The 19,684-nt window shown below is 38.1% G+C and overlaps 3 protein-coding genes across 4 annotated transcripts; 2 read left to right on the top strand and 1 right to left on the bottom strand.

Moving 5' to 3' along the window:
* The first annotated feature begins 1,751 nt into the window (after window positions 1-1,751).
* On the top strand, window positions 1,752-3,192 carry LOC147308597 (C-C motif chemokine 20-like). Its single transcript, XM_086272175.1, has 4 exons — window positions 1,752-1,855; window positions 1,976-2,087; window positions 2,577-2,654; window positions 2,781-3,192. The coding sequence occupies exons 1-4, from the start codon at window positions 1,774-1,776 to the stop codon at window positions 2,893-2,895; spliced, it is 387 nt and encodes a 128-aa protein (XP_086128301.1). The 5' UTR covers window positions 1,752-1,773; the 3' UTR covers window positions 2,896-3,192.
* Window positions 3,193-9,781: 6,589 nt separating this feature from the next.
* Window positions 9,782-11,045, bottom strand: LOC147308598 (uncharacterized). Of its 2 annotated transcripts, none has more exons than XM_086271595.1 (4): window positions 10,684-11,045; window positions 10,440-10,548; window positions 10,233-10,307; window positions 9,782-10,105 (listed from the first exon to the last, which is right to left on the bottom strand). In XM_086271595.1, exons 1-4 carry the CDS (start codon window positions 10,754-10,756, stop codon window positions 10,030-10,032), a joined length of 333 nt encoding a protein of 110 aa, XP_086127721.1. In that variant the 5' UTR covers window positions 10,757-11,045; the 3' UTR covers window positions 9,782-10,029. The 2 variants fall into 2 exon arrangements, with proteins under 2 accessions (XP_086127721.1, XP_086127720.1); XM_086271594.1 differs by having other exon boundaries at window positions 10,440-10,551; window positions 10,684-10,834.
* Window positions 11,046-18,853: 7,808 nt separating this feature from the next.
* Window positions 18,854-19,677, top strand: LOC147308599 (monocyte chemotactic protein 1B-like). The gene is made up of 3 exons (XM_086272490.1): window positions 18,854-18,984; window positions 19,096-19,204; window positions 19,328-19,677. The coding sequence occupies exons 1-3, from the start codon at window positions 18,918-18,920 to the stop codon at window positions 19,446-19,448; spliced, it is 297 nt and encodes a 98-aa protein (XP_086128616.1). The 5' UTR covers window positions 18,854-18,917; the 3' UTR covers window positions 19,449-19,677.
* Window positions 19,678-19,684: the final 7 nt, after the last annotated feature.

Raw genomic sequence — 19,684 nt, forward strand, 5'->3', positions numbered from 1 at the left:
TTTTACTCAATGACACAAATAAAAATTTGCTGAGAAAAGTTGCTTGCCCCACAACATGTTTTATATAAAAAGAGAAAAGAAAAAATAAAACAAACAATTAGAATTTTACAAATACAAGGCAATTCTTGTTGGTGGTATGAAAAACAATTGTACTGCCGTGGCTAGAAAAAAAGTGGCTAGATTTGCTTTATTTCTATTTATTAAATCTTGCTGGGCATCCATCAACGGGCCATGACCACAGTGCCCCCTATGGATAAAGGGATAAAAGAAGGAAGCAAAAACTGCTGGAGGACACCAACAAGCGTGGTCCGTGCATGTGTGATGCTTTAAATTAGATGTGTGGGTCAGCCTGCCAAGTAGGAGGACAGCAAAGGTTTCAAGAAGGGCAGGAGCTGTGCAAGTCATAATGACACAAAGCTCACAAGAGTCAGAATTAATTTAGTATCACAACTTCAGGCTTCAGATGACTTCTCATCTGTCTCATCAGACTCCTTATAAAAGCTATCAGCATGCATAAACAACAATGAAAATAAATACATTTTAGGCATTTTGTTCTCGAATTACTGAATTACTTTATGCTCTAAGACACATAAATTTCAGGGGAAAGAAAATGGTTACCATGAAAATGACTCGTTAATCAAACAGCTGACAGTTGACTCAGTGAGACTCTGAAGACTTACTCAAGTAGCGGTCCTCTCTATAGATGCTGTGTCAACAAGCATTTATGCTTCTGAAGTGTCCTTGAGCAAGGCCACAGATTCCTATCAACTGCACTGGATATAAATGCGTGGCTGGCCTTCACACTTCTGATTTCCCACTGATAAAGGCCAATCACGTGGAGTATGTGGTGCAAATAAACTCATGTTGATTGCAAAACATTCATATTTGTCCCTAAATAAAATACTGTAGATATCAGTATTTTACTGTAATGGAGCTGTTTATTTTTACACGTACATGTAAACAACCTGTTTATGCTGTTTTTGAAACATATTGTATACTTATTGTATGTGCTACAACTTGAAGCTGTTGCACCTATCTAGGTCAGCTGAGCGAGATCTGAAATTGTCAGCTTTCTGCAGACTAAATAGGTCATGTTAACCAGAACCAGGGGAAGGGGGCGGGGAAGTTTGACAACCTTCACATACACTTTGAGTTTTCACCACAAAACAATCCCAAGATTGCTGATAACATCAAAAACCCAAGATAGACAACCGCTTCAAGCTACAATGTGAAACTACTGTACGACAAAGGCTATGGCAGTCATGTTTTGGTAGGACTACAACACGCTATGGGAATATCGCATGTGAGTGTCACGTGCATTCGCATGTAGCCATGTGGCCATATGCACTCACACATGAAGATGCAGCCATGAAATCAAGAGAAATCAAAGTAAAGCTAAGCTATATAACGATTCAAATCTGCTGTGCCATATATGGAGAACTTCACTGCACAACTGTTCAGAAAGAAAGTATAACATGCATATGCAGAAAGTATAAATCCATATTAGAGCCAAAGGAGATATATGAACTAACTGCATCAGAGCACCAGGCCCATATCATCCCACATAAACAAATCCTAGCATTGCGTAATAGCATGGTACATGCCTAAATTGGTAATGAAGATGCAAAGTTGCAGCATGATGCAACAGTGGGCTTCCTGTCCTCAATTTAGGAGCCACAAGATGCAAAAACATCAGTAGTGGAAAAAGTATATATATATGTGCAGAGACCATGCATTCAGTGAGTCCCCTGCCACCCTTTTTGCACTGTCAACATGGCTCCGAGAGGTACGATCACCCTGACGGCCCTTCTCCTCTGCTTCATACTGGGGATACTTTGTCCAGCTCCAGCTGAATGTAAGTTTATTTTGTTGCATTTAATTTTTGGTCAGTTAATAATGACAATATCACATAACGACTCAAAGATGACATGTTAATGATCTGGTGCCTTTGCATCTGTGTCTGTGTGTGCATTAGGTGCCCGTGCATCCTGCTGTACCAGCTACAGTAAGACGCCCGTGTCCTTCAATCGCATCAAGGGATACAGAGAACAACGTAACTGGGAAAACTGTCGCATCGAGGCGATCATGTAAGACTCTTCTAAACCATTCAACTTTGCCTGCAACCTCTAAATTACTCATTATAATACTTGACTAGAACAATCATAGCAAACATTGCCAAACATTTGCAAGTGGATTGGTGGGGACTAATGGGGTGGATTGGATCTATTCCAAAATATTCCAAATACATTGGTAGTTTTTTGTGGCGAGACGTATTAAAGTTATTTCTGCAGATTTTTGTGGAATAAAAATAAGACTTTTATTTTTAACATTTTAATGTTGTTAAATCATAAATCAAAATTTAATTAAAGTTGAGGTTGTTCTGAATCAGTCTAATCCAACAAAACTTATATTATAAAACCTAAAATCCTTAAATTGAGTTATTAAATTATTGAAGCAGCGACTCTGGCATATGATATTATTTATCATATACCAACACATATACATGCAGCATAAATGAATACGCTTCAGTAATATGATACTCTGTGTTACTCTAATGATGTGTCTCGCTGTTATAGTTTCTACACGGTTGCAAACAGGCAGATGTGTGCCAATCCGAAAGCTGAATGGGTGAAAAAACTCCTTGAACAACTCAGGTATGACATGCTTACTCACTTTAAAATGTCAATTTGGGGCTGTTTAGATGCTCACCTGAAGATCTGTAAAAGCATAAAAAGGTTTGTTTTTGGCATTTCACATGTAAGAACTACTTATTTTTTTAGCGCAAAACTGAAGAACATGTCCAAGGGTGGCTCAGTGAAGAAAACTGGAAACGCTTCAGGTCGTGATGGAAGTGGATCTGACCTCACTGCAACAGAGGCTTTCACTGCTTATTAGCAAAAACCAGGTGTCACCTTAGACAGCTCGATGTAAAGAAATCGCCATGCAGAATTAGCCAGTGTGCCTATACATTTGTTATAAAGATACTCAAGCATTTATAATCAAGTTAATGCTGAGGGCACTGTCCCTTGAAAAACTGAAAAAATGTGTAATGCCTTTGCTTTACTTTTCGCTCTTAACTTCTTCAGCCTCAAGTCTAAATTCAGTACTCCTGTATTAAGACTGTATTAAGAACAGATTTGAGACAAATGTTGTTGATTATTTGTTCATTCTCTCAATAAATTTTTACAATAACATCTGTTTTGTTTCATTTACTGCAACAAATCTGCTGCATAAACAAATGAATGAGGTAAAATATACATATATTGCATTTCAGACAAGTAAATGAATTTATTTCAGGGTAATGTAACGCTGTTGTCTACATTTCTTTAGTCAAATTGCAGCTAAAATCCGCCATGTCACTTTCACTGAATGGATTTTAAAGTTATTTGAGTGACTTTAGAACTTGTTAACCAGTTTCACAAAATATTTCAGGTAACCCAACCATTCATTTAGAGAATATTTTCCAATCAATTAATGAGTTAAGTTAGGAACACTTTAAGCACTTGTACTTAAGCGTTGGATGGTGAAAACTTGATGAGCAATACTGATCTCTGAGCTCATGTAAATGTATGACATGGCTGTTAGGGAGGCAGTTTCCTGTGCTATTTCAGATTAACACCCCAAGAGGTTGGTGTACCAGTCATGCAAGGTGACACACTCCTTTGACTGAATATGCACTGCAGTCACTTAAAGCACCCACTAGAGGGCAGAATGAATCTGAGAATAACACCATTGTCTGCTGCGTCATGAGATTTTGATAGTCTGGCTACAAGGACATGAACATTTTTTGAAATGCTCTATTTACAAAAAATCAAGGCTCTTCTCTTTTTCAAGGTCTATGCCTCACAAACAGAGAGAAGTCAGAGGAGTTTATATCCACAATTTCATTAAACCAGTTGTTATTAGTCATGTCTTAAAGCTACTTTGCTATGAGCTAAAAAAGGCAATTAGAATAAGAGCGATTTAAAGGAATAATTTGACTTGTTTAATGTCTCTTCAAATATCCACCTCACATAAATACTAATTCAGGGTTGCATATACACCATGAAGCTAAAAAGAAGAAGAAGAAAGCTTGCATGCTTCAGGCGCACAACAGCACTCACCTGTTTTTAGTAGATTGACAAAAATGAGACATGGGAAGACACACAGCAACATGAAAAGGAGGAAGCATCATGCTTTGTGGTTTCTTTTGCCAGAAGCTCACTAGAAGTTCGCAGTAGGAGAATGACTGTAAAGACTGAAGTTAATCCACTACAGAACAACACTTTGAGAGATCTGACAGAGCCCAGGCTTAAATGCTTTGGAATAACCTCAAGAAAGTCACTGACATCCTAAGAAGATGGCTGATAAGTCGTTCAGGAGGGAAGAATGATGTCAAATTGCTTACTTCTTCCATCAGCAGTGTAACAGCTAGTATTGCATTCAAATGTTGGGTTTGGTGTGTTCTCAAAGCATCACTTCTCTGTTTTATGGATGTGTTCAGTGAAGTCAAGTAAGGGAGTTGTAACCGAGCAAAGAAAATCAGATAACAACAAGACTGTGGATACATGATGGGATCAGTCATTTCATTTATGAAAAACACCATAAAAGTCTCAGCTGTATTACTCTTGTCATGGAGATATACGGTGTGTTTGAAAAGAGCAAGCACATACCATAAGCGGAAATTTAAATTAAAAAGGCAAAACAGAAAAAATTAACATCACTGGTTATAAATATACAATAGAGATGAAATTAGAAAGCATTTAAAAGTATTTCAAATTAAAACAAATGTCTGTAGTCCTTTCTATTCGTAATAAAGAAGGATGTTCTCTATGAGCTGGAGTTGAGAGCAGTCTTACTCCTCTGCGTGCGTGCCTGTAAAACACACATACAGTGGATAATGGTTAAAACAAGCTTGTGGTATACTTAGGCAACATTATATCCAAAGAAACCAATAACTTCTCGAAACAGGAAACAGGCTGAGATAAGGAGGCATACTCACTCTAGCTCCTTGATCTTTTCATATACCCAGTCTTGTTTCCAGTGGCTGCAGACTTCCCCTTCTGTTGTCTCAAATCCGGGTGGAGAAAAGAAAAAAACTCAAACTTGAGCCCATATTTTTCACCTGGCTTACTTTCATAAACTTGCTTTTCCAACTGCATCAAAATTATAAATGTAAAATGTTTTGATCATGTCTTTCTTTGAAATAAATAAGGAAATAAATCTTACATAACACAGGGTGGGTTCTTCCTCTGTGATGGGATTGAGACTGACCTCTTTGCTGCAGTCACTTGTCTTGATCTGTTTTTAGGAAACAATAAAGCTGTTCAATATTATGAAAAGTCCTTGCATTTTCTGACAGGTAATGACAGCCATAGCAGAGAACTGTAGTTACAACTGTAATGTAAATTGTAACAATAATAGTCTGATGAGAAACTTACCAGAGACCGCTTCTGACGCACAGCTGTATGGCTTCTGTATAAGCTGATCAGAGGATCCTGTAGGTGGAGAAAACTGATCTTCTTGAAGCAGACTTGTAGCTTTTATCTCATGAATGGAGAAAGCAGGCCATACTGACTGGGTGAATTCCGTATTAGTTTTTTCTATAGTGTCTGTTTACATCAGCGTGATGGACAGGATGACTTGGATGACACTGCATTTCCGTTTGATGTGATTTCATTATGACTTTGACAGAGGACTTCAGCACTCGTGTTTGTGACTATTACTCTTATTTTGTTTTTACATGCAGGACTCAGTTTGCTGTGGGGGATAGGGGATTTACATGGGAAAAACAAAAACATACCCCCCACCTACGCTTTTAACACAAACCACACTCTGATTACGCACATAAAGTAAATAACGAAGTGACAAACTGACTGCAAAGACATCATCCTGCCCTGTAGGAGGGGAACTGTGTTGCTTGTACTGACTTGGTAAATGGGCTGGTACTTATAAAGCAGTGCATCCCCACTGCAAACAGGAAGGTGCTAAGAGCTGATCCCTGATGTAATCCCAACCCCGCTTTGAAACCATCCGTTATTCCTACTGTACACCTCACCACTGTTTTGCTGTCCCTATCATCATTTTTTTCTTTACTCCTTTTACTCACATCTTAAACATATATGAACATCTTGAGGTGTATATGTATGTGTGTGTGTTTTATTTGTATCTGTTCCATTTCAAGGTAGTGTGTAGAATTTTATTATATATATATATATATATATATATATATATATATATATATATAAACACCCAGCACGCCCCTGCGGGCGGTTTATCCTTCAAGCTCGGGTCCTCTACCAGAGGCCTGGGAGCTTGAGGGTTCTGCGCAGTATCTTAGCTGTTCCCAGGACTGCGCTCTTCTGGACAGAGATCTCCGATGTTATTCCCGGGATCTGCTGGAGCCACTCGCCTAGCTTGGGAGTCACCGCATCTAGTGCTCCGATTACCACGGGGACCACCGTTACCTTCACCCTCCACATCCTCTCGAGCTCTTCTCTGAGCCCTTGGTATTTCTCCGGCTTCTCATGTTCCTTCTTCCTGATATTGCTGTCATTTGGAACCGCTACATCGATCACTACGGCCGTCTTCTTCAACAAAAGTGGTAGTGATGTGTTGCTGGCCTTCACACTCCTGATTTCCCACTGAAAAGGCCACTCACATAGAGCATGTGGTGCAATTAAACTCCTGTTAATTGCAAAACATTCAGAAACTCTTGTCTAAATATTGCAGAAGTTAATGTCAGGTGTTAATTTTGCATCTATTAATTAACAACTTGTTGTTTTTCATATAAACTGTATGCTAGAAAGCATTTACCACTTGAAGATGCTGCAGTTGTGTTCTCCCCTTTTGGCACACTAAATAGGTCACGGTAACCAGGGGAAGGGGGTGGGGAGTTTTCACCACAAAACAATTTCAAAGTTACTGGTGATGTAAAACATCCTGACAGCAGCTTTATGCTACAATGTCAAAATATTGCATGAATAAGGCTATGCCAGTCTTTTTTTTCTTTTGTAGCACTGCAACACTAAAAGACATTATCATGTGTAACAAATTGCATTCAGGTGTAAATGTAGCCATACACACTGAGAGATAAAGTTGCAGCCGTGTGCTGAATTTTACTGAAATATGAACTGAATACATACATGTCTAAATTGTAACCAAGGTGCAAAATATGCAGTATTGGTTGCTGTGATACAACACTGGGCTTCCTGTCCCCAGTTTAAGAGCCACAGGCTACAAAAAAAGCATCAGTAGTACAGTGACTCTTCATATATATGTACAGAGGTCATGTCAGTGAATGCTCTGCCACATTCGTATTTTGTATTGTCAACATTGCTCCAAGAGCTATGGTCACCCTGATGTCCCTTCTCCTATTTCATACTGAGCATGCTAAGTTCAGTTCTGCCTGCCTTTAACTTTATTTTGTCACATTTAACTTTTGGTCAGTCAATAATACCAATATGATTGATGTTTATGATGTCCTGTGGGTGCATGTGTGTGTGCATCAGATGCCCACATGAGCAAAACACACTTTGCAAGCTACAAGCTGAAGCCAGTGCGTTTGACCTGTATCAAGGGATGCAAAATATAGTGATGACTACCATATATATCATGTAATACTCTCTCTTCCAAGCCATCCAACTTTGCCTGCAACCTCTAAGTCTCACTCTATAATATTTGAATATAATGGTCATAGTATGTTATTGCAAACAAGCAGGTGTGTGCAAATCTGAAAGCTGAGTGGGTGAGGGAAACTCTGGAAATACTCCAGTATGAGATGCTAACTCACATTTAAATATCAATTAGATGTTGCTTAAGATCTCTGCAGGCATGATCAATCTAAATAAAAAGCATTTGGTTTTTGGGATATCACTTGGGAGAACTACTTATTTTTTAGTTTAAAACTGGTCATGTCCGAGGGTGGCTCAGATGGAGGTAAACATCAGTGAAGAAAACTGGAAATGCTTCAGCTGGTGATGGACGTTGTTATGAAATCAGTTTCAGCCGGTTCTTTTTATTCCTCGGGCATCCAGAGACGGCACCGGAACTCAGTAGTCATTTCACAAAACCTTTATTCATCTTCATTTAAGCATGCATCTTCTAGAAGGGAAGACATGCAAGGCCGGTGTCCCTCTGCAGATCTTCACTGCTTTGTCTGTGAAACACAGTTTTGTAGAAGTGACCCCATCATAAAACCCTCATGGTGTGCTGGAAACTCTGTGTCTGTGTGTGTATGCACGAGCATGTGAGTGCCTGTGTGTGCGCATACCCGTGTGTCTATGTGAGTGCAGGTGAGTGACTGTGCATGTAAGTGTGGGTGCGTCATAACAGTCAAAGCACTGTGTGTGTGTCTCTGTGTATGTGACTTCCTGCCGGTCATAAAAGTAATCTCCTCACCCAAGCTACACCAAATTCCTCTACACAACAGAGAAAACAGAGTTAACATATTACAAACATTGAGGCCCGCACCCAGGTCTCCCCTGGGGAATTTCCACTCAACAATAACTTCTCTTTTTCTTACTTTCACAGTTCAAAGTGGGGGAGGGCCTCCTAGAAATCTACTCCTAAATTCATGACACACTCAGGCCTTTATTGCATCCAGGGCAGTGTCAGCGTCTCTACAATAATTCTACATCCTACCTAACACATTTCTAAACTCTCAAATAAGCTACGTACGCATATCTTCAACGTGGATATTTTTTCTGTATAAAAGAGGCTTTCCTTAACAGCAATTAGCAAAAAACAGACTAAAAAATTTCAGTTTCCAAATCTTAGTATAAAAGAATCTCAAGCTTGTGCCGTCAAGTTAACGCTGAAGATATTATCTCTTGAAACTGACTGACAAACTGTGCTTTACCTTATCTTTTACTTTATCCTTTAACTTCATCAGCCTCAGACTTAGTACTCAGTATCAAAACTGAGAAGAACAGATTTAAACAAATGATGGTGCTTATTTGATCAGTCTGTCAATAAATGTTTATATGAACATCTGTTTTGTCAATGGATTTGCTGCGTAACCAAATTAATCTCTTAAAATATACCAACTGCATTTCTCACAAATATATGAATTTATTTCACAGCAGTGAAACTCTGTCTATGTTTATCTAATCAAACAATACTCTATCACCATAATGTACATTTAACAAAGAAAATCATGTAACGTGCAATATCCTTAGTTCAGATGGAAACGCAATCATTGATTTAGGGAATATTTTCCAGTCAGTGAGTGACAGGAGATCCATAAATGATGCAGATGGTGTGTATTTTACTTGTATGACACTACATGAGCACATTGTGTACACCTGAAAGGGTTTATCTGACAAGGTAAGTCCCTCAATGAGACACTTGTTCGACTGAAAGAACATGGCTATCAATCAAAGCACCCACTAGATGGCAGGATTAATCATTAAAACAACATACCTTAGTCAGGTACATCGTACACCTTGGTAGTCATTACAATATGTTTAAGGTGCATAAAACATTTTGAAATGATCTGCTTCTATGTATCCATTTAAGTTAATCTGTTTATGCTAATCAAACGGTAATAGTTATATAGTTGTTGTCCATCTCTGTCTGTCTGTGTATCACGAGCCGTGGGGGGACTATAAGCACTATGAATGTAATAAATAGTTCCTGATTACTAATACGAACAGTAACATGCTCACATATTTGGTGTCTTCTCAATGAATATGTTCAATAAAGTCAGAAATGTTAATTATAAGCTTAGATTTAGACAAGATTAAATTTTATAGATAAATAATACAAAACCAGATAATTGGCAAGAATAACAAAGACTGTGGACAGATGACAGGATCAATCCTTTTATTTATAACAAACACCATATCTCATCATGTCTCATCATAAAGATGTGTCTCTGCACAGAGCGAACAACTATCATAGGCAGAGAATCATAAAGAAAAAGAGACAACAGAAAAAATAAATACCGCTAATTATAAATATGACATACAGATAACATTAGAAAGCATTTTAAATTATTTAAGATTAAAACAAATGTTTCTAGCTGTTTAGAGTGAAGAGGGATGCTCTCTATGGGCTGGAAGTTGTAGTAGTGGTAGTAGTAGTGGTAGTTTTGAGAGCAGTCTTCCTTGCTCTGCGTGCATGCCTGTAAAAAACACACACGGTGGATAATGGTTAAAACAAGCTTGTGGTATACCTCAGCAACTTCATGTGCAAAGAAACCAATAACTTCTCGAAACAGGAAACAAGCTGAGATAAGGAGGCATACTCACTCTAGCTCCTTGATCTTTTCATATACCCAGTCCTGTTTCCAGTGGCTGCAGACTTCCCCTTCTGTTGTCTCAAATCTGGGTGGAGAAAAGACAAAAAACTCAAACTTGAGCCCATATTTTTCACTCGGCTTACTTTGATAAACTTGCTTTTCCAAGAAAATGTTTTAATCATGTCTTTCTTTGATAAAACAGGGAGATAAATCTTACATGACAGCGTTGACACAGGGTGGGTCCTTCTTCTGCATCCTGTAGCCAATGATTGGAGCTGTGATGGGATTGAGACTGATCACTTTGCAGCAGTCACTTGTCTTGGTCTCTGCTTTTAGGAAACAAAAACAGAATTTCAAACATTTCTTTACAAGTAATGATAGTCATAGCAGAAGACTGTAGAGTTAAAACTATAACATAAATATAAGAACAATATTGCGGAGGAGTCTGACAGGAAACTTACCAGCGGCTGCGGCCACTAACAGAACCCCGACGAGAAAGGCCTGGCATGCGAGTCTTCTGATGCACAGCTGCATGGTTATCGCGTAAGATCTTTCTGAGGTTCTTTGCAGCAGGTGACCTGTAGATCTTGCAGATGAAGTCTGACTCCCTGCAGCAGACCTCTGGCTTTTATCCCGTTGAAAAAAGAGGAATCAGGCCATACTGACCGGATGAATTGTGTCTTTCTTTTTCTACAGTATCCATTTGCATCAGGGTGGGGGACAGGATGACTCGGGTGACACTGAGACTCTCATTTCCTTTTTTTAAATAAATTTCATCACCACTTTCGCACAGGAGTTAAGAAATCATGTTCATGACTTTTTATTTTACTTTTTTTAATATTACCTAAGTAAAGAACAAAGTGATGTGCATTGCAAATATTATAACACACACCTGAAGCAATCCAGTGATAATTATTCTGATCCTATATTAAGGCACACTATGTCCACTTAAAGGACACTTGGTAATCTTTGTTTATTATTAGTATTACTGTTAACAAGGTAAGCAAGAACGCAGTGTGGATAAATTGAGTTGGTGGGCATTTGCATTTAGATAACTGTTATCTTTAACTTCAAATTAAAGTTGACAGTTTTTAATCTTTGTCTAATAATCAGGCATTAATAAGATTTTAGTTAAATCTGCTGATTTAAGCAATTACGTGTCATATCATGAACGCCACTTGACACAATCTCTATCTTCATTTTTATCCCTCTTTTTTTTCTGATGCTGACAGCTATTACAAGTACAAGGAAAAGGGAAGGAAGCATTTCCTAAGGGTTCCACCACAAACCACAGATTTCCGAGCCTCCTCCATCCAAATTTGGTCATTCCGTCATTTCTAAGTAAAGCTACATGTCTGAACTTGTTCAATGATCCTTCAAGATTTAACCAAGTAGGAAAAGTAAAAAAAAAAAATGCAAACCTATAACTATATTTTTTCTTATAAAATGATAATAACATATTCAAATTGGAGCATTTATTTACTTTTATTTGAAATACCAATTTTTTAGTTAAAAGCTTTTATTGCAAGCAAAAGAAGAACGAATGAACCTGCTCGCCGTAGCTTTTATTAATATTAAATAATACGTTGGATATTTTAAATGTTACATTTTAATTTGAAATTTCTGTTCATTAAAGATTACCTGTCTTAAAAGGGAAGTAAAAGGTCTGTGGCCACTATTTAGGCAAATCTGGTCAAATCTCTAACCATAAATTCATGGCAAAGACTTCACCCAAAGTTAAGCACTTATTTGCCTTGTGAATTAATATAAAATTGCGCTGATTGTAAACAGGCTATATTTAATAACTTTTCTAACTATGTAAGTCAGTTGACAGTGACAGGCTTTGGCCTGTGGTTCATGTGTAAGAAACAAAGATCAAACCACTAGTCTTTTAATTAGGAGATTACTTGTGAAAAAAGAATTCAGATTGTAGTATTTGTTATGTTTTGTATTTCAGAAACATTCATTAGAATCTGATATTCAGATATCCCCAAGTCTAATCTGCTCAGGGAACCACTGTCATTGTTATAAATGAAACAACTGCTTTCAAATACAGGTTTTTATCATTTCACAGAAGGTCCTCTGTCTGCACTTCCTAACCTTCAGTTACCCCCAATTCACTTTAATCTCACCAAGCTGTCATTGTAATGTAGCCTTTATTACACAAGGACTTTTAGATTGCTGCCTAATGTTCTCACTGTTTAAGGCTCAACAGATCACCGGCCCATCGCAGACCTAAAACAGAGAGACAGACAGCTACATTTAGAACAATTTAGACTCACCAGTTGACCCAACAAGCATGTCTTTGGACTGTGGGCAAAACCAGAGCAACCACAAGAAACACACAAAGATGGAAGAAGAAACGGCAAACTTCACACAGAAAGGCCCATCTGACTAATATGACACAAAGTACTAACCACTGCACCACTGTGTGGCCTGAACATATTAACCATATAACCGTGTCACTGACACGGTTATATGGTGACACGGTGTCACTAACAAGAATATTGAGGTATTTTTTAATGAAATGAATAAATGCAATGGTCTCAGTCTTGAGTTATCCTCAACAGACATAGCTGTATAAATGCTTTAAAATGCTAAAAGATATTTCCCCATTTACCTTTAACATTTAAAGTGAAATATTATGAGATCTCAAACAGCTACAGCACAAAATGCGTAGCATGTCATCTCTTCATTTACTGGGTTTGGTAGCAGACTTTTGAGATTAAGAGTTACTAAATATGTGAAAAGTTCTTGGCTCTGTAACATGCTTCACAGCACAATGACATCAAGTCACAGTAATGTCAGCTGATGGGATACTTCACTGGATCTGGTCATTTTCAATAATGTTAAAAATACTTGTCAAAGGAAAGCAGAAATGATAACTCACAATGAGGAAGGAAGCATGACCATAAGAAACTGAAAAAGACAGGTTGTATCCAACACCACGGTTCCCAATCTAACAATGAAATCCACTATTTCATTATAGGTGTCACTGCATGTGATCATTCAGGAATCCAGCCAGACTACTATCTGCTGTGCCATATCTTTATGGGCTACAACTTTTGTTGGAGCTTAAAACTTCTGTTTTAGGTTAATCATAAGGAAGCAGCCCCTGAGTGGAGTTGAGTCACCACTGACATTTCCAGAGATTTAAAAGAAACAGGAAGGACCACAGTGCACTGGCAACTTCACAACAATGCAGTCCTTGAGGCGCACTTTCCACAGCTGCTGAAAAACGCACAGAGAAGCCTGACTTCCAGAAATTACTCTCTGGACAATGTGACAAAGACACTGTGAGGCACATAAAGTTGGGGGCAGCCACACAATTATTCAAAAACTGCTTTATCAGTCCCGAAACTAACAGCACCATGTGGCACCTCATCCCATATGTGTTTCACAAGTATCTGTCGGTGAATTTACCAGCAGCATTGTAGACGGGTGGCATGACTCCCCACTGCTTGCACAGAGTGGACTGATATTATGGCAGGAAATGTCACAAATGTGTGTTTAGCCAAAAAACAAAAAGTACTTAGATAATAATTCTCATGTAAGATCAAATACATTGAGTTCAACTTCAGGGATTTCAGTTTGTCCTAAATAATAAAGCACATTCTGGAATGGTGGCCACAGACCATTACCCTTTCCTTATCCCTGCTGAGTGACGTTGCGCTTGATGCTAGTATCCTTCTCAGTACTGGTAGTAAGAGATGGCATCGGCAGCAACACAAGCAAACCAGCTCCTTCAGGATGGCCTGTTCATATGTGCCATTTACAGAGGTGGCAAAAGTACAATCTTTCTTTACTTAAGTAGAAGTTCAGACACCTGGATTTAGAAATGCTCCAGTAAAAGTTGAAGTACTGAAGCAACTCTTTACTCAAGTAAAAGTGAAAAAGTACAGGCTCTGAAATGTACTCAAAGTAAGAAAGTAAAAATGAGCTCCTTGAAGGACAATTCTAATAATCATTTTTGCAAAACAGTAACTGAACCTTGTGCTATATAATATACAACATAACATTTATAACATAATATAAAACAATATTAGTACAGGAGAATGCAAATATTATTCAAATCTAAATTTGAATTCTCGTGAAAGCTTCAATCTGTTATGTAGGTTAGTGTAGGTGCTGTAATCAGCTAACCTGCTGCTATTTGTGGATCTACACAGAAAAAAACCCCTCACTTCCTTAATGCTTCCTCCTCTTCTGTAGCGCTAGCTAGAGTCGGAAGTACCACAAACACAGCATACGGACACACCTGCTGTACTTCCGGTTTAAATCCCCCCACCCGTGTAAATGCTTTGGAAGAAGTAACGAAGTAATGCGTCTGTTTTGAAAATGCAAGGAGGAGAAAGGATATTACAGACATTGGTTTAAAAATGTTGGGAGTAAAAGTAACACTATTTGTATTTGGTTACGTCCCATCTCTGGCTACTTAGTCAGCAATGCACACAGGTGTCAGCTTCAGAATTCAGAGTTCATGTAAGCTTTGTTGCCCCATTTTGGTTATTTCTCTCTACTAGTGCATCTATAACACATATTTCAACAGCAGTCAAAATATAGCTAGCAATGTGAAGAACATGAGTCACTGACATTTTATTTGTTTCCCTCAGCCATCTGTTTTGGGTTTTTTATAGACATTAACAAATACCTGCGGTGGCAGAATGTAAGAGGTGAGAGTAATGTGTGCTAGCACAGCTGCAGTAATCTCACTGACACAGAATCAGACAGAAAGCAATTTTTCACTAAACACACAACTAAAATTATTCTAAAATGCACTTTAATGTAGGTTCTTCATGAGGGATCTCTTACATATTATGTTTGTTTTAATGTAATATATGCCATATATGCCATCACAAGAAGGTGTGCTTTGTCTTCCAGCAGAGTCTCAAGTGTATGGAGCTGATACCAGGATATGTGACACTACACAGGGAGAACTGAACAGGACTAAAGGAGAGCACCAACACAGCAGACGTACCTGTATCTGCTCCTTTTTGCAAGACAGAACAGAAGCTGCTGAAGCTGTAGCGCATTGTTTTGTCTGTACTTTGTATCAGATTTACCACAGTGTGTGGCAGGAGAATCTGCTCTGACACCATGAGACTGTGGACACAGATGAGTATGGCCTATCTTGATGGAAAGTCCCTCAAAAAAAGAGTCCACGTTCATACCAGCATAATGCCAGTATCCATGGTGCTTTTTGTGTTATAGCAGTTAAACAAATACCTATGTGTTCTTTAAAGTATAATAAGTAAAACACACATGGCTAAATTATAAAAAAAAATTATTATGAAACACATATGTACCACTAAATTGTTAGAAATGAAAAAAAAATGTTTTTGCCTGTAACTCTTTAAAGCCTGACTCATGAAATAACTATCAGAAATCCAAATATTTTGAAAATTCAATGTTATTCAATATTTAATTTGTATATTTTAGCTTTAATTTGCATCATATTTGCTATATTTTATTATTTTTTTGCAATCTATTCCTTAAAAATGTAGTGTGCTCTTTGTTTTGGTTTTTCCAGGGGGAAAACTGATGGTGTAGTAGTCTCAAAAGATCTAAAAACTGTATGTAACTGTGGTGGGGGTGTGGTCTTTGGCCTGCTGCAGAGGAGGGGTGGCGCAGTGAGCTCACAGGGCAGCACGGAGGCGGGGAGGGAACAGGTGTACAGGACTGTTTAATGAGGGAGACCTGTCTTATGTCTTTGGCAGTGAGAAGGAGCACTCACTGGGAGTGACGGAGTGGCTGCATCCGAAGCTGGTGCCGGAAACCGCTGGAGGAAAAGCTTGTAACTGTGCTTTTCAATAAAGCACAGTTACAAGCATAACCCAGACCTGTGTGTATGTGGGTCCTGTGTCACAGTAGCAAATATGATACACGAGGCATTAAGGGGTTAAACATTATGAACAACTGTTAAATAATTGCTTTATGATCTGTCACTGCAATAGGTAATATTTAGGAGTGGGAATCAGACAGTACATACAGTAACAGATACATCATAACACAATGCTATCATGAGATGTACACCAATGAAAAAGATCTCTACCATGATACAGTGTTTTGGCAATGTACAACATACTGCAGGACAATAATCTAACACATCAGTGAGTTTATATAAATTAGGAAGCAGCTGTTTCAAGCAGAGCCTTGCATATTTCTGGCTCTTTGTAATGCTTTTTAATACAACAGAATGAATGAAGTTAATGTGAAAGTAGGGTGTGAACAGTTCCTCAGTATGCCAAAGCATTCCTGTTTCAAATTTTCTTTCACTTCTACACAGATTTGAGTTTGTGTGTGTCTTTAGTCAGCAGTGTACATCAGTGTCTCAGCTTCACAAATTAAAGTTCATGTAATCTGCTTTGCCTCATTTTGGTTATTTCTCTATACTGTTGCATCTTCAACACATCATAACATCTGTAAAAATATTGCAAACCATCTTTGATGGTCTAAAGTTTAGACCATCTAAGATGGCTATATTGTTGCTAAGCTTAGTCCAAAGAGTAACAACATACCATTTAGTTGCCATTTTGAAATTCTGCAGAAAATTAGTCACTGACACCCTGTTTGTTGCCCTGAGCTGGCTGTATGTCAGTGGTTTCCTTTCTACATTAATAAATCCCTGCGGTATTTCATGTGTGCTAGCACAGCTGCACTGACCTCACTGACACAGAATCAGACAGAAACCCTTTTCACCAAACACAGACCTAAAAAGGCTCTAAAATGCTAATTAGTACATGTATTTAATGGAGTTTCTTCATGAGTGATGTGAGAAGGAAAGCTTTGATTTCAATTTTCTTCAATAAAAATGTAACATTTTTGCTTTTTTATACATGATTTGATTTTTGGAAGGTTTTCTTGTACAGTAACACCCTCTTAACATTGCACAGGTAATCGCCAACATTGTTAAATGTTCTTTAGTTCAGCAGTCCCCAACCTTTTTTGCGCCACGGACCGGTTTATGTCCGACAATATTTTCACGGACCGGCCTTTAAGGTGTCACGGATAAATACAGAGGTTGGGGACCGCTGCTTTAGGTTACAAAGAGGTGTACAAGTTCGAGTTCATATTACATTGCTTACATTGCCACACTAACAGCACCACCATCTTTCTGACCTAGGGTAGACTGAAGCATCAAATGGTCACTGGAGCATGTTAAGTAGGGACCAATGGGCCAGAACAGCAAAAAAAAAAAAAAAAAAAGATTTGTGCAACTTTGTTTATCAGCAAAGAATACAAAATCCAGCTAAGATTCATTTTCCAATTGCACATTAAATTATATATCTTTCTATTTCATTCTTATTTATAACCTAAACTATGTTTAAATTAGAAAACACAGCTATGATTCAACAGGCTATCAGTGTGTAAGCTAACAGCAGCATAAAAAAACATTCACAATTTATTTATTCAGATCACAACATTTTAGATTTGGATGCAAACATTTAGATCTCTTTATATGTCGTAAATGTCAGTCAAATATTTTGGGTACCTTGCATCTTGACCTCTGCTGGTTTTCTTTCCTTCTCCTCACAGATATCTTCAAGTGCCAGCGCCCTCCCATGGATAGCTTGGAAAAATGCAACAATTCCTTATATCCCTTAAACACTCTGTATGATTGGTAGGTCTAACCCTTGTAAATATACAGAGTCTCCATATATCCATGAGGATGTTAACTCTTTAGTTTAATGTTAGTATCACCTTAATTAAAGAAGTCTTTCTCTTTTTGTGAAAGAATGACTGCTCTCACATCTCCCTGATGCCAGGTGTGGGATTTTGTGACCTGCTGTAGTGATGTTACCACTTCATAACATTTATTCATATCTTCTCCAACCATGACTGCACAACAGCCATGACACAACAGAGCTAAATATAACTCCTCCTATGCTCTTCCAGAAGAATGGATGACCTTAAACCATATAGGTTAAAGTGGGATGATGTAACATTTCCAGCATCACTGCTCGAGTGCCGATTTAAGTATAACCTCACATATACTCTTAAATGCCATGACACCGACACAGGGAAATGTATTTCTGCAGTGTGGTTGCAGAAATGAGTACATCGGCACTGAGCGCACAGAGAGACGCTCGCCTCAAAAACCTAACAGTAGAAAGCTTCCGTGCTAGAAAGTGAGAGGAATTCACCATAACATATGCAGTTATATTAAACTCCTTATTTCCACATCATTTTCCAGATTCTTTTGAGTTTAATAAAGTACTTATATATTTCACCAGCTTCTTTGTCACTTAATGATGGAAATAAAACTATGTGAAGGAGTCAACAAATCACTTCTTTTAATTAAAAATTAAAAGAAACAAAGAGGAATCACATCATATCCACTTGCCATAGTTGTTAAGATGGTGTTCTAAGATCTTCATGTTGTAGCTACAGGTATTTTCCATATAATTTTCATTATGAAAATAAATTATAATGATCGTTACAGACCACATTCAACTGCAGTGGAAAATGCCTTAACACCCTCAGACCACCGTTGATGAGAGTGGAGAAACAAAGTGCAACACTGGTGAGCTATTGTGGGAGGAAATTGTTCTACTACTTTCCAGCCGTGTGCGTATCTGTGGGTGCTTCACACCTTGCTGCAAGCGGAATAACTGAATGCTGAATGTGTCGGTGGTCTTTAAAAGGGCTTGCAGAGCAGTGCAAAAGTCAAATCTGTTTCAGCTACGGCCACACGATGAAGGGACTTACAATTATCTCGCTTTTGCTTGTCGCTATCATGGTATCTACAGCCGCTGCCCAAGGTAATGCATGGATTCTTCTATGGATGAATATCGAGTTCGTTTTTGCACGATTTCATGTTAGATTTGGATCATGCCGATGATAACACTGTAATCTTTTATCTTTATTTCAAGGTGGGATTTCAAGTTGTTGTCAGAGAACCTCGAACACCCAAATCCATCGAGACCTGCTGAAGAGTTACTACATCCAGCAGCTGCCGTCGTGTTCTATACCTGCAGTGGTGTAAGTCAGAAAAATGATCCAATATTAAAGTATCTTTAAGTTTTTCAAATGTTGAGCCCAAATTGTTCATGTATATTCTTCCCTTGCTGACTGTTAATTTTCTCTCTTTGTGATTTTCAACAGATTCACCACAATTAATGGCAGGAGAATCTGCTCGGACAGTTTGAAAACATGGACGCAGACCAGCATGGCCTATCTCGATGGAAAAAACTGGCAAAAACGAATTATTACGGCAAAGAAATAGTGACACAAAATCTACGTTCACCCAAAATTGACATTACTATTTAAACTACAGATTTTGCCACGGACCTTGAATATTTGCTTATTTTTCTACCTTATCTAACTTTCGTGAAGTTAATATGACATTGAATGTCTTCATTGGATTTCTGCATGTAAATATGTAAATATAATGTTATTGTGTATGTCCATATATTGGAAATGATATGGATTGAGATTGGGTAATAAAAGGTGTCACACTGT

Source organism: Aulonocara sp. 'chitande type north' Nkhata Bay, linkage group LG18 (assembly GCF_057382095.1).
Source record: "Aulonocara sp. 'chitande type north' Nkhata Bay isolate Kocher_YH1m ecotype deep benthic linkage group LG18, A_spYH_male_GT1.1, whole genome shotgun sequence".
NCBI lineage: Eukaryota > Metazoa > Chordata > Actinopteri > Cichliformes > Cichlidae > Aulonocara > Aulonocara sp. 'chitande type north' Nkhata Bay.